This window comes from Diadema antillarum, unplaced genomic scaffold, assembly GCF_040938485.1.
Source record: "Diadema antillarum isolate AM-2024a unplaced genomic scaffold, OU_Dant_1.0 scf00000017, whole genome shotgun sequence".
NCBI lineage: Eukaryota > Metazoa > Echinodermata > Echinoidea > Diadematoida > Diadematidae > Diadema > Diadema antillarum.
In genome coordinates, this window is record NW_027270906.1 from 952628 (window position 1) to 965515 (window position 12888).

At 39.3% G+C, this 12888-nt stretch overlaps 1 protein-coding gene across 1 annotated transcript; it reads right to left on the reverse strand.

Annotated features, from left to right (window-relative positions):
• Positions 1-559: 559 nt before the first annotated feature.
• LOC139726247 (electron transfer flavoprotein subunit alpha, mitochondrial-like) lies at positions 560-10522 on the reverse strand. Its single transcript, XM_071637316.1, has 8 exons — positions 10417-10522; positions 7599-7748; positions 5287-5551; positions 4328-4438; positions 3164-3268; positions 2308-2459; positions 1212-1358; positions 560-681 (listed from the first exon to the last, which is right to left on the reverse strand). The coding sequence occupies exons 1-8, from the start codon at positions 10459-10461 to the stop codon at positions 649-651; spliced, it is 1008 nt and encodes a 335-aa protein (XP_071493417.1). The 5' UTR covers positions 10462-10522; the 3' UTR covers positions 560-648.
• Positions 10523-12888: the final 2366 nt, after the last annotated feature.

The following is a 12888-nucleotide window of genomic DNA, read 5'->3' on the forward strand; positions in this document are numbered from 1 at the left end:
ACCCTCAAATATAACAGCAAGCAAGTTTATTATTTGAATTTTAACTGAAATTTAATTGCAAAGGGATGAACAGTAGATGCAACTATTTCCCAAGAGCTGATAAACATGCATGGTTTAGGCACCACAGCAAAAAAAAACCTTGCAAAAATCATATGTCATACATCCCCAAGTTTTTGGAAAAAAAAAAAAACCTTGCTAAAATCGTACATCACATGTCTCCAAGTTTGTTATAATTGGCTGGCTTACTCACAAATTATAACATGCAAGTTTCAAATATATCACAAATCTTATTGCATCTTTGTCCTATTGAAATGAGCTAGGCTCACAGAAGATTTGTGCTGGACCACAGGATTTTCATCCCAGAATTTTTTTTTTTCTTGCCATTGTAGGAAATGGCAAAATAACAATATGAAACAGGAATACATTCAACCCACAGAATTAATGAGACTAAAGACTGATGGTTCACACAGACTGCATCCCGCACTGCTCGAAGTCACGAGGGGCAAACAGGACGTGGCTATAATGATGATTGTGTAGCCTATGGTTGCATTTTTTGTCAGTCCTTTCTGAGTGGGAGAAAGTTTGGGTGAGGGCGAGCAGTGTCTCTTCTGAACGGTGTCCATTGGTGTCATGGTAAGGGTGCCATACTTAGTCCAGCTTTTCTGTCATCTCTGGGACAGCCTGTGATGGAAGAATCAGGATCAAATGGTTAGCACTATAGACATGCACATATGACCTTGTGGTATTACACTAGAACTTTTTCTCCTTTTCCAATTGTACTACGTCACACGACTACTTGATAACTTTTGCAAATAACTGATAGTCGGGTGGGGCGAATCACAAAGGGTGGGCATTATTTGTTTCTTTCCTGGCATGTTTATGTGCATGTGTGGCACACATTATCTGAAGCATTAGAATAATTTCAAACATCCCCCAGTTTTATGGTACAAGCCTCCCCCCCCCCCCCCCCCACCCCCACACACACAAACACACTCACAAACACACCCACACATACGCATACTTGAGCAGGATTCGAATCTACGACCACCCGATCACTGGTGATTAGAAGGTCATAGGTTTGAATCCTGCCCGAGTATGTATGCCCATGATTTTTTATCAAGGCTATTACTATCAAAGCAATGATTAATTCGGTGTTTATTAACATTGCTGTATAATGCTTTTGTTTGTGTATTCTTTATGAAAGGGCTTACCTTGAAGAGGTCAGCCACCAGACCCAAGTCTGCCACCTGGAAGATGGGGGCCTCGGGGTCCTTGTTGATAGCTACGATGGTCTTACTGTCCTTCATACCAGCAAGATGCTGGATTGCACCAGAGATACCCACAGCGATGTACAGTTGCTATGGATATGGAGAACAAAAGAAAGCCTTGTTACCACAAATACATTTATTAATTTGAATGAGAGAGTCTCATTGCTGCTCTTAAAACTACTGTGATAGATCTTTAATATCCTGTCATTAATATCCACTTGGACTAGGCCTGCACAAATGTTGAATTGCAAAGTGTCTGACAGATGTTTGAAATATTTTTTACTGATGGCTAACACAAGGATTGCTATGTAGTTCAGATTCTATAGAAGGGTGAAAGGAGTTACCTATAAAACACTCTGCTTCATCTACACCAGAAATTGGGCCTTGTGTGCTGCATGATACATATCTCCTCATAGAATACATGTTGCTACAGAGAGTTCATGTTAGTCATTTTGAAACACTCACACGACACATGCAGTGACTTTGAAAGTAATTCAAGGACCAGATATACAAGGTACATGTAGTACTATCAATGCCCAGTAATACCCAGTAATTACATTGATAATAGAAAAATGTGTGTTCATCTCATTGCACAGGAGCAAGGCAGTCTGGTGCAAAGTATGACACGCCATGTTGGAACCAAACAACATCTTTGGAAAGAATACCACAAACACTAGAAAGGCTTGCATTAGAGAGAGAGAGAGAGAGAGAGCTACTTTCTATAAATTTTCACAAGGTACTTTGTTTCTGCTTAAGACAAATGAATATCCATTATCACCTCACCTAGACCAATAACTTGTCGGAGGTAGAAAATATGAATCATAATATATCTTTACAGGTCAGATGACAATGTGTAATATCAGAGCTTTACAGAAATCTTAGTCTTCCATACATCACACTAACAAAATATGATAAAAAAACCCTACAAAACACAGGTCTGAAGGGGGGAAAAAAAACTGTCATTTGTAATAGTTGATGTTGTCGATGTGGAAAAAAAAGTGAAGTAGAATGACGATAAAAAAGAAGTGCATTGACTCACTGGAGCTACAATCTTTCCTGTCTGTCCGACCTGCATGTCATTGGGGACGAAGCCGGCATCAACTGCCGCACGCGAGGCGCCAACCGCGGCATTCATTTTGCCAGCAAGTTTATACAGGAGCTCAAAGTTTTCTCCATTCTTCATTCCCCTCCCTGATCAGGAGAAAAGTAGAAAGTCACAGATGTATCTGGTATCTTTGCAGGTTTCTCATCAATATGCTGAAAACCTTTATCACATTTATATGGTCAGGGCAATCATGATCACAGCAAAAACGGACAAAGCATCAAACCATCATCTTTTTCGAGCCATGTTCATGTTTTCTCACATCCACAGGAGTATTATCGTCCAGTTTGCTCACAATCGACACACAATCACGGTCTATGCCTAATGATTTTGGTGAGCTCCAATGGGCACATGACTGATTAATATATTTAAAAAATAATCAAAAGAGTCCCACTTTACTTGTTTGGCTGCTAACAAGTCTTCTGCCAGCATCAGCTGTTGTTGTTTAGTGAAAGATTTGAAATATATCTCTCACTGTGATACTGAAACCTTGATACTGGCTGCTAACTCAGTGGGCACATGATGGGTTAATGCACACTTATCTCACATTACATAACTGCTGTCCTTCAGAAGAGAGTGATACTGATATTTGATTGACCATGATCCCACTATCTCTTCATCAAGGTTATATGGTGACCTTACATGGTTAGTGCATTTTGACATGCACTACATGGTAGTATGACATTGTTGGACAGCAGGTCATGCTTGCCCGTACAACCTGGATATGAAACTCAGTCCATTATGCATATTTCTTGCCCTACACAGAGATGGGAAAAACTACACTGATTCTCACCTCCTGAAATAACACAGTCTGCACTGGTCAGCTCTGGCCGGTCACTCTTGCTCAGCGCCTGGCTTAGCCATGCTGACTGGTCATTCTTGGCATCACACACAGGGGCTGAGATGGAAATTCACAAGAACATAAAACACCACAATACCTCTCACCGTAACAATCTATTTCCAATGTTGGGAGAAAACTGACTACAGTCCACCTTGCTTAAATCGACCTCGCATAAGTTGAATAATCGCCGAAGTCAAAGGGTCTTTTCAAGTCCTCTTCTCTTTACCTGGTATATTCTACTGATTTTTATTCCTCGGAAGTCAAATTTTCTCAAAGGTTACGCTATTTCTCCAGTCTAAATAGATTCAACTTAGGCAAGGTTGACTGTACTTGGTAACTAGATTCAATGAGTACACATTATCAGCACAAGCCACTTTCCTCAGAAAAAAAAGAAGAAACTGTATAAATATATACGCACCAATGGTATGTCTTACAATATTTGGCATTGTGTGGTATCTTCTCCATTTGAGACAATGGACGGTTCTTAAAAATGTCTTTCTTGACAATAATCTTCCTAAATGTCAACTTAGACCACATGTTTTATATAATGTTAAAATGCTCTGTTTTTATAACCATCAACAATATACACACATTGCAAGAACTTCAATATTGTTCTGGACTGTAAATGATAATTTTTGGTTACTTAATTTAAACAGTATGTATTATCAATTGATTTTAGTAGATCCATGGCATAATGTGTGGCTTGATAATATTTGATGTCTAGTAAGATCGCCGACTGAAAACTCCATATAACAAAGGAACATATTCCGTATGATGCTCCCTTTCATATCTTGTTCTGTTTTCACCATTTTACCTTTGCATAAAACAAAATGGAATCTATGACACACATGGGTTATCACTCTCAAAAAAACTGCATCTCCTATTCACGTCAATGTTATTAGCTTCTTTGTGCATTATGTTGCAATATGTCACACAAAATTTATTGTCAGCAGCTATATTGCAAATCAACAAAGAAACCGATAATTGGAGTTGAAATAAATATAATCAACAGCAGCAATACCCCTAAGGCATCAAAAAAAGAGAGAATAATAACGCCTCTGGCAACACTTCATGGCAGAGGCATCAAAATAGAAGAAGACAATTTCATAGACATACCCGGTTCTGATGCACTAGAACCTCCAGATGTTTCGGCTGGATCAAATGCTGTTCCCCTAACACTGAAAATCTTGAGAGCATCGAGGGACTTTACAGTCGCAATTGCATTACCTGAATGTGACAGCAAACAAACAGATGGCGAGTCAAGCGTACATCAATATCAAACTACACTAGAGATCACTTCATGAGGAGACAAATTCACAACACAGACACACTCAAGTAATCAATATACATACACACCTAAATGATGTTGAAAAAAAAAGGATCATTATTGGTGGGGTTCACATATTGTAGCAATGTTGGAAATGATGTATTTAATCATGAATTTATCCTTCATTAATGTTTTGTATCTTTTTTAAAGACATACTGTACAAGGGAATACATAACACAAATTGAAACTATCATTATTTCAACAAACACAAAAACAGCTACAGTTGAACCTCTCGTATCCGGACAAGTCGGGACCGGGGCTCATCCGGATAAGGGATTTGGCCGGATACGGGAGACTCAATGCTTTATACATGTACATATACATACACATGTACTGATGTAGCCCATTGTAGTACCACATGTAGTAATGTGTATACTGCAACCTTTTCATTGTTACACTCAGTAACAGACCCCAAAATAGAGGTTCATGTTTGCAAGAATGAAATCATTTTCTTTTATAAATTCTTGGGATGATTTACGTAAATAATTATTAAGAAATGTATCAAGTATATGTAATTCATTGTGTTTGTGTAGGAGATCTCAAGGAGTTGGGAATCCCCCTTTCCTCCCATAATTATTTTAAAAAAATCACGGCGAGATTGCGTCCGTATAATAGAGACATCCGGATAAAGGGAGGCCGGATAAGAGAGGTTCAACTGTAATTGATGCTGTATTGACGCTGTACACAGCTTTCTCTTCACATTTCTGCAAACTGCAGTGAATGCATTAGTTGGGAACTACTGAGTCACCTGCGTAGATGGTTCTGACAAAGGTGTCGGGGGCCTTGACATCGATGATGTCGGAGATGGGAGCGACGTCGAGTTTGGCGGCCAGGCGGGGCAGGAGGCTCTTGCCGAAGCTGGAGGCGCCGGCGACGATGTGGCTGAAGTTGAACTGCTTCTGGGTGGCCTCCAGCAGTGGGGTCAAGGCCTCGGGCAGGAAGCCCTTGTACTCGTCGCTCTCCGCCACCAGGATGCGACTCACTCCAGGTACCTTGGACAGCTCCTCAACCACCTGTGTGCGACATCATCAAGGATGACACCAACAACAACAGCTTGGATCATTTTAGGTGAAACCTGTCAATAGCAACCACCGCCTATAGTGGCCACCTGCTGCATGCGATCACTTAACGCAATTTCCCCCAAGAGAAAAGCCATGTGAACAACCCTGACTCTAGTGATCACCTGTCTACAATGGCCACTTTTGTTTTTTATCTTCCTTGGGTGGCTGCTTTAGACAGGTTTGATTGTATTTATAAGGAAATTCAATCCAAGATGTAGATTGAGTGAATGCAGAAATATCGGTAAAACACATCAACGAAGTTTGAGGAAATCAGACAATTTGATCAAAAGTTGTGAAGTTTTACAGTTATAGAGCTGCCATCCCTGGATGATAAGACTACTACAGTATGTGACATCATGTATGGACAGTAATAAATAAAGAAAATAAAGAGAATTCCACAAAACATAATTTTTTATGCATAGCACATATTCCCTCAACTTATTACCAACATACATGTATGTGTGGGTAATATCATTCCCCCTGTTTTTGAAACTAGATCTTGAGTCAAGCGCTCTTTCATAAATGACAGTAAAGTTGAAGTACGTTACCAGCTTCATTACAAATATTAATACAGGTATAGTAAATACCACTACCAACATCATGTTTTCTGGTTTTGCATTTTTTAATTTGTTTTTTGTTGTTGTTGTTGTTGTTGTTGTTGTTACAAGTTTTCTTTAATTTGATTGTTTATTTGTTTGTTTGGGGTTGCAAAAGAACAACATCTAAGTCCATCTTATTTCTGAATAAAACCTTTCGATTTAAAACATTTTGAAAAATAATCATATACTAGTAACTGTATATAGGTGCCTAAGAGACTAGTTCTTAACACACTGGATGGTGATATACTCTGTGTTGGGAAAACATACATGTACCACCAAACCACTTCAAACCAGTTGTTGATCTGTGCACATATCCAAAGCTTAAAAGTTGAACAATGCTTCATAAGTGGTGGGTGCTATGATCAGTACGTAACCTTTAGGTGTTGTTCATCTCTTTAAAAAATGCTAACTCAGCACAAACTATGGTCTGATGTAGTTCAGTGTATTGCTGAGTGTATTGACACTTCTGCTCTGAACATTGGACTTTGAACGGAGTGAGGAAATGTAGTACTAGTATACTGTAAGTTTACAGTGTGCCAAGGGAAGGGTGCTCGCTTTTGTACAATGATTAGAAGAATATTATTACAATAAAAAGCCACTCCACTCAGCACAAACTTTCTTAATGCCCTACATATGTATGTCCTTTTCATGTGCACATACCAGTAATCAGTTTGGCAAACACCATTCCCTTGCTTGCACTGTGTTTGAACTGCAACCCTTAGAACATTCCCAACTGCTATGTAAAATCACATGAACAATCTTGTAATCTAATACCTCATGGAAGAATTTTCAATGCTACCTATAGTCATATCCTGTTGCTGATTTGGTTATCAAATTTTTGCTTTGCTGCTCAAGGCAACTCTAGCATGTGGATATCCTGAACTGATAGTTTGACCTTACAGGGGGCTGCCGCAGTGACAGCTCATCTGCTGTACAATGCAACAAATCCATGGTCAATTAATGATTTTGCCATGGTTCAACAAGATTGTCAATATATATCAATCAATAATCCATAGATAATCAAGCAATATTTCATACAGTCATGTATGACACATGTACCATGATAGGCTCTTCTAACAACTACAATGCAATTCTGAAGCATATGATATATAGGTGTCTGGTGCACCTAACTCCCACATACAGGGGGGGGGGGGGGGGGGGGGTGGGAATTAAACAACTGCACTCTAGGCAAAATCATACTCTTTTACATCAATTAGTAAATCATTAAAGAATATAAAAGCCTGGAACTGAGGCTAATTTTTGGTACATTGCACGTAAATATTCCTAGAGGAATGATAAATGGCAAATAAATTCAAATAACAACGACAACAACAAGAAGCACATACACCTGTACATACAAAGGTGCATTGTGACTCGGTCTTCAGTCAGACCACCCTTACCTTAGCACACTGGGTACCAGCAACTAAACACGAGATCTCTCCCCCCACTTTCTTGGCAGCCGAGATGGCATTGAGGGTGATGGGCACCAGCGACTCATTGTTGTGCTCAGCAACGATCAGTGTGCTGTTATTCCTGTGCAGATAGGACAGCTACAAAAGAAAGGGAGCGCAAAGAAAAAAACAAAAAATGAGAATAAAAGAGAATCAAATTCTGAATTTTATTGGCACATCTGCATACTCCAGATACATATCATTATTACATGCGATCACAGGTACTACTCATAGAACATACCGGCTGGCTCTCATACACAGGTGCAATCACTTCAAATCTCTCCAATGAAATGAAATAATTTTTATCACAAACATGAAACAAATTTCAAGTATTCACTAGTACTCACTTCTACTATAACTGTGATTGTACGAATGAAATTCAACTACTCGATGGCCAAGTGTGCTATTCAGCCTATTCAGAATGAGCACATGGCCAAGATGGACATGTGGGCACGTAATATGGTAAATTGAAGGACAAGTTCATCTTCTTATACACAAGGATTGACAAAATGAGGCCACATTAGTAGAACATATCAGTGAAAGTTTGAGGAAAACAGGAAAATCTGTTCAAAAGTTATGCATTTTCTATGTTTCGATGCCGCCATTGCTGGATGAGAAGACTACTACAGCTTGTAATGTCATGAGTGTAGAACAATATAGAGAAAATATAAAGAAAATGCAACATATTTTCATTTTTCTTGTATAAAGAATGTGCATTTAATTTGCCTCTTTTAGAAGGCAGGAAGAAACCTGACATGTGTCAGTGACAAATCAAGACTAAGAGAATGTGTACTTTTTTCAAAAAATTTAATTTTACGGAATTCTCTTCATATTTCCCTTATATAATTAGATTTATATAGTAGATCGCATTTACATTTCATGCAGTCTGTGGGCAAAGTACTGTGGTATGTAAGGTCCAGCTGAGCTCCGGCTCCTATCAATCATGTCTCGGAGGTCAAGCCTTTCATAACAGAAGTCCACACCACAAAACAAACATAAGATTTGAAAACACCCCTGACTGAACTTCGATTTGCTACCGATAATCAAGATTTTCTTTGCTTTCACTATCACTTTATCAGAGGTGAGAAACATCTTGATTTATAATCACAATTCTTGTTCTTCTTCAAAATACTCCTCAACGTTCCGTCTGGAACCAAACGAGGAGGAAAGGGGGAGTGCACGATATTGCTGTTAGTCCTTGTAGCTTGAGTCTTGGTTGCGGAAAAAAGTTTAAAAGTGTCGTTGTTGACTGTGCTCTGAATGTCCGGTGGCAATTCATCTTTGCTTCTTTGTTTATATGATGAGTGCATGATCGCATGAGAGTTTCTTTCTACCATCTAAAAGGGGGCGACTCTCTGATAGTGATAATACAGTAACATAAGTTATATAACTTATTTAGGGTAACATCCCCACTATTCGGTCACTTAAGCTTTTTTGCAATATTTTTCAAACTAAAATAATACAGACATACATCATATCTACAGCAATGTATGTGAAATATATCAAATTTCTTTAATCTCAATTTTCATTTTGTTAAATATCACACAGAATTTCACAAAATCGCAAAATATATCACCTTGAAAATTCCCCAGTAAATGGTCACCGGCTCCAGTATTCGGTCACGCGATATGCGCGTTCAAAGTCAATGCGTGTTCAAGGCAGCTGAAGAACGCGCGCGCGCTACCTTGTTGGCGCAAAATTGAATCGGGGACCTTGAGGCGCCCGTTGGTGACCGAATGCTGGGGACTCAGCACTTGCATTCAACCCTTGTGCATTGAGACACTGTGACACCTGTTTCGACACGTACGGAAATTTTGTTTTTCTTTTGCGTTTTTGAGGATACCATCACACTCAAAGCTTGCGATAAGCAAAAAAATCCCACGAGAGAACGGCCTATTTCTCAATTTTTAGCACTTTTTCGGCGACCTGTACTCTTAAAACTGGGCTTTATCCGCGCGCTTTTGGAAAGTAGCGCTGATTTTGCACTTTTGACATTAAAATTTGGGATTTTGGATGGATTTTTGGAGGGGGCTAAGGGAGTTTCCTGTTGTGAATGAGTGTGCAAGTATGTGAATTGATGTGATTTGCGTGTGTTGTGACAGTTGAACTTACTGGCTGGTGACTAGTGATATTTTGAAGTGACCGAATACCGGTAGCTGACCGAATACTGGTGCTCTTACCCTACTTGAATAAAAAGGCCTTCCTTAATTTGAACTGAATATTGGAAACAAATAAAGATCTACATGGTATACAATTCACAAGTTCAATATGCACATGTTCAATGCAATTCATTGGTATTACCACCCGCCCATCACAGTCCACTGCACTGCACTCAAGAGTAACTTACTAAATCATGCCCAGCCCAGTGAAATGAATATGGTAGATCTACTTGGAAGCTCTCTACTGACTCTAGATTCTACAGTTCTAACGTTGAATAGGCCTAGATGTAGGGGAAAATGAATGTAAGCTGCTGTAGGGGGGAGGGTGATGAATTCTACGACGAGCTGAGTATTTACGTACCTTTTTCAATGCTCAAATCCCTTACAAATACCCGATAAACTAGAAGTCGAACACTTTTAGAAGGTGAACGTTCATGAATGCAGAGGTCAGTAGATACAGGTCTTACGCAGTTTCCTATACACGGGACTGTCGCATTCAATATTTCACTCACCCGTTGCAGCAATCATCATGCATTGCTTAAATTCTCTCTCAGAGTAAAAACTTAAAAAAAAAAATATCAAATCAAGTAAATGTTGAGTTTACTTACAGTTTGTCCAATACGTCTTGAATGTCTGCTCACGAGTCCAAACATGTTTAATTTAGGTCCCGAGCCAGTTACGTCTCAAGTGAAGGGAGCGTTCGCTGATTTTCTCAACTTGCGTAATCGATGCACGCCCTCTAGTGTCATACACGAGAGAATGTCGCTTGTTACATCATGCGAAAAATCGACAGTGGGGAAAAAAGAGGGATCCCCGGAGGAAAGCGCCATTTAATAAAAAGTTGATATGATAGCAACTCTTGCTGGAATGGCAATTGTCATAGTAACGTCAAGAATCCAGCGCCCTGATTGGCTGTAGCTATGGGAAATTGCCATTCCACAAGAGTTGCCACCCTAACATTTTGTGCATTATTTCTTTCTTTGCGATCCGTTCCGCAACTTTGTGAAGTTATCAACATTATTTTTAAGGTGAAATTGATTGAGATACCGTAGTCAGTGGCGTATCTAGGGGGGGGGGGGGGGGGGGGGGGCAAGGGGGGCACGTGCCCCGGGCGCCACTCCTTGGGGGCGCAGAAAACGAAAAAAAAACGAAAAAAAAAGAAGAAGAAAAAGAAAAAAAACGAAGAAGAAGAAAAAAGAAAAAAGAAGAGAAGAAGAAGAAGAAAAAGAAGAAGAAAAAAACTCGCCCGGAGGGGGGGGGGGGGGGGGCAGAAAACCAAATCAAACAAGATAAAAACAAAACATGATGATGACGCGGACAAAATGACAATGGTTATTGTGTTCACACAAGAATTCCATGTTCTGTCAGCTGAAATACAAAAATTTTCGGCTCGCTCGCTGCGTTCGCTCGCCAAAATTTATATAAATAAAGAAGGTTAGAACAAAACGTGATGATGACGCGGACAAAATGACAATGTCTATTGTGTTCACACATGTCATTTTATATCTAGCAAGCAAAATGTTTCACGGAGCAGCGGCTGCAATTTCTTTCGTTCTGAAGCGATCGCCAATTGGATCAAAAGAATGCGCCAACGGTTTCGAACATATGGGGGGGGGGGGGGGAGGGGGCGCAAAAAAATCAAGCAAGATAAGAACAAAACGTAATGATGACGAGGAAATATGCAAATTTCGACTCACTCGCTCGTACAATTTAGAGTATTTTTTTCAAATCCACAGTTTCTTGGTATAAATCGTTATCTATAAGGCCGTCACTATTATCTTGATTAGGATTGTAAGATTAAATACAGTGTAAGTAAAAAATGACAAGAATTCCATGTTTTGTAAGCTGAAATACAAAAAAATTCGGCTCGCTCGCTGCGCTCGCTCGCCAAAATTTATCCAAAAAAAAAAAAAAAAGAAAAGAAGAAGATGTGACGATGACGCGCACAAAATGACAATATCTATTGTGTTCACACATGTCATTTTATATTAAGCAGGAAAAATATTACACGGAGCAGCGGCTGCAATTTCATTCGTTCTGAAGCGATCGCCGATTGGATCAAGAGAGGACGCCAACAGTTTCGAACAAAATGAAGGGGGGGACGCAAAAAAAAAAAACAAATCAAAAAAGATAAGAACAAAACGTAATGATGACGCGGAAATATGCAAATTTCGGCTCACTCGCCTCGTACTAATTTAGAGTACTAGTATTATAAGTCCTCAGTTTGTTGGTATAAATCGTTATCTATAAGGTCGTCACTATATCTTGATTAGAATTGTAAGATTTAATAAGCAAAAATGACAAGAATTCCATGTTTTGTAAGCTGAAATACCACAATTTTCGGCTCGCTCGCTGCGCTCGCTCGCCAAAATTTATATCCAAAAAGAAAAAAAAAGAAAAAAGAGATAAGAACAAAACGTGATGATGACGTGGAAATATACAAATTTCGGCTAACTCGCGCGTACTAATTTAGAGTACTTTTGAAATTCCTCATGCAGTTTGTTGGTATAAATCGTTATCTATAAAGCCGTCACTATATCTTGATTGCAATTGTAAGATTTGATTAGCAAAAAATGACAAGAATTCCATGTTTTGTAAGCTGAAATACCAAAATTTTCGGCTCGCTCGCTGCGCTCGCTCGCCAAAATTTATCAAAATTCACTACATTTAAATCACCCTCAAAGGACCCCTTTAAAGTGCTTGAAAAAGCATATCATGTGGACTTTGTTTAAAGTCCCTACCGGGATGGGGTTGGGTTTGAACACTTTTTCAGAAATTAGGGGCGCAATTTTCGCGCTTGCCCCGTGCGCCGTTTTCCCTAGATACGCCACTGACCGTAGTGCATTTCCTTAATCTCTGTCTAGCTACAAATATTAATTGTGACAGATAAATTTAGGCATTCGGTTAGGCTATACACACGGCATTCGTGATGAAGTGCAGAACATCCGATAAATTCATTAGATTTCCTACCTTCATTGACGTTTCATTTTAATTGTTCTCATGTTGGTGTATATAACAATAAGGAAAACGATATGAGGAAGCTTACAACCTGCCGATCTCGGATAAAGTAAGCGCAACTT

Bases quoted from the DNA above. Each gene is read 5' to 3' on its own strand.
- LOC139726247 (XM_071637316.1), bottom strand. From the start codon at position 10,461: ATGTTTGGACTCGTGAGCAGACATTCAAGACGTATTGGACAAACT. The intron at 4,439-5,286 runs GTGACTCAGTAG...TGTCACATTCAG, and splicing joins TGTCAGAACCATCTACGCAG to GTAATGCAATTGCGACTGTA. The intron at 682-1,211 runs GTAAGCCCTTTC...CTTCCATCACAG, and splicing joins TGGTGGCTGACCTCTTCAAG to GCTGTCCCAGAGATGACAGA.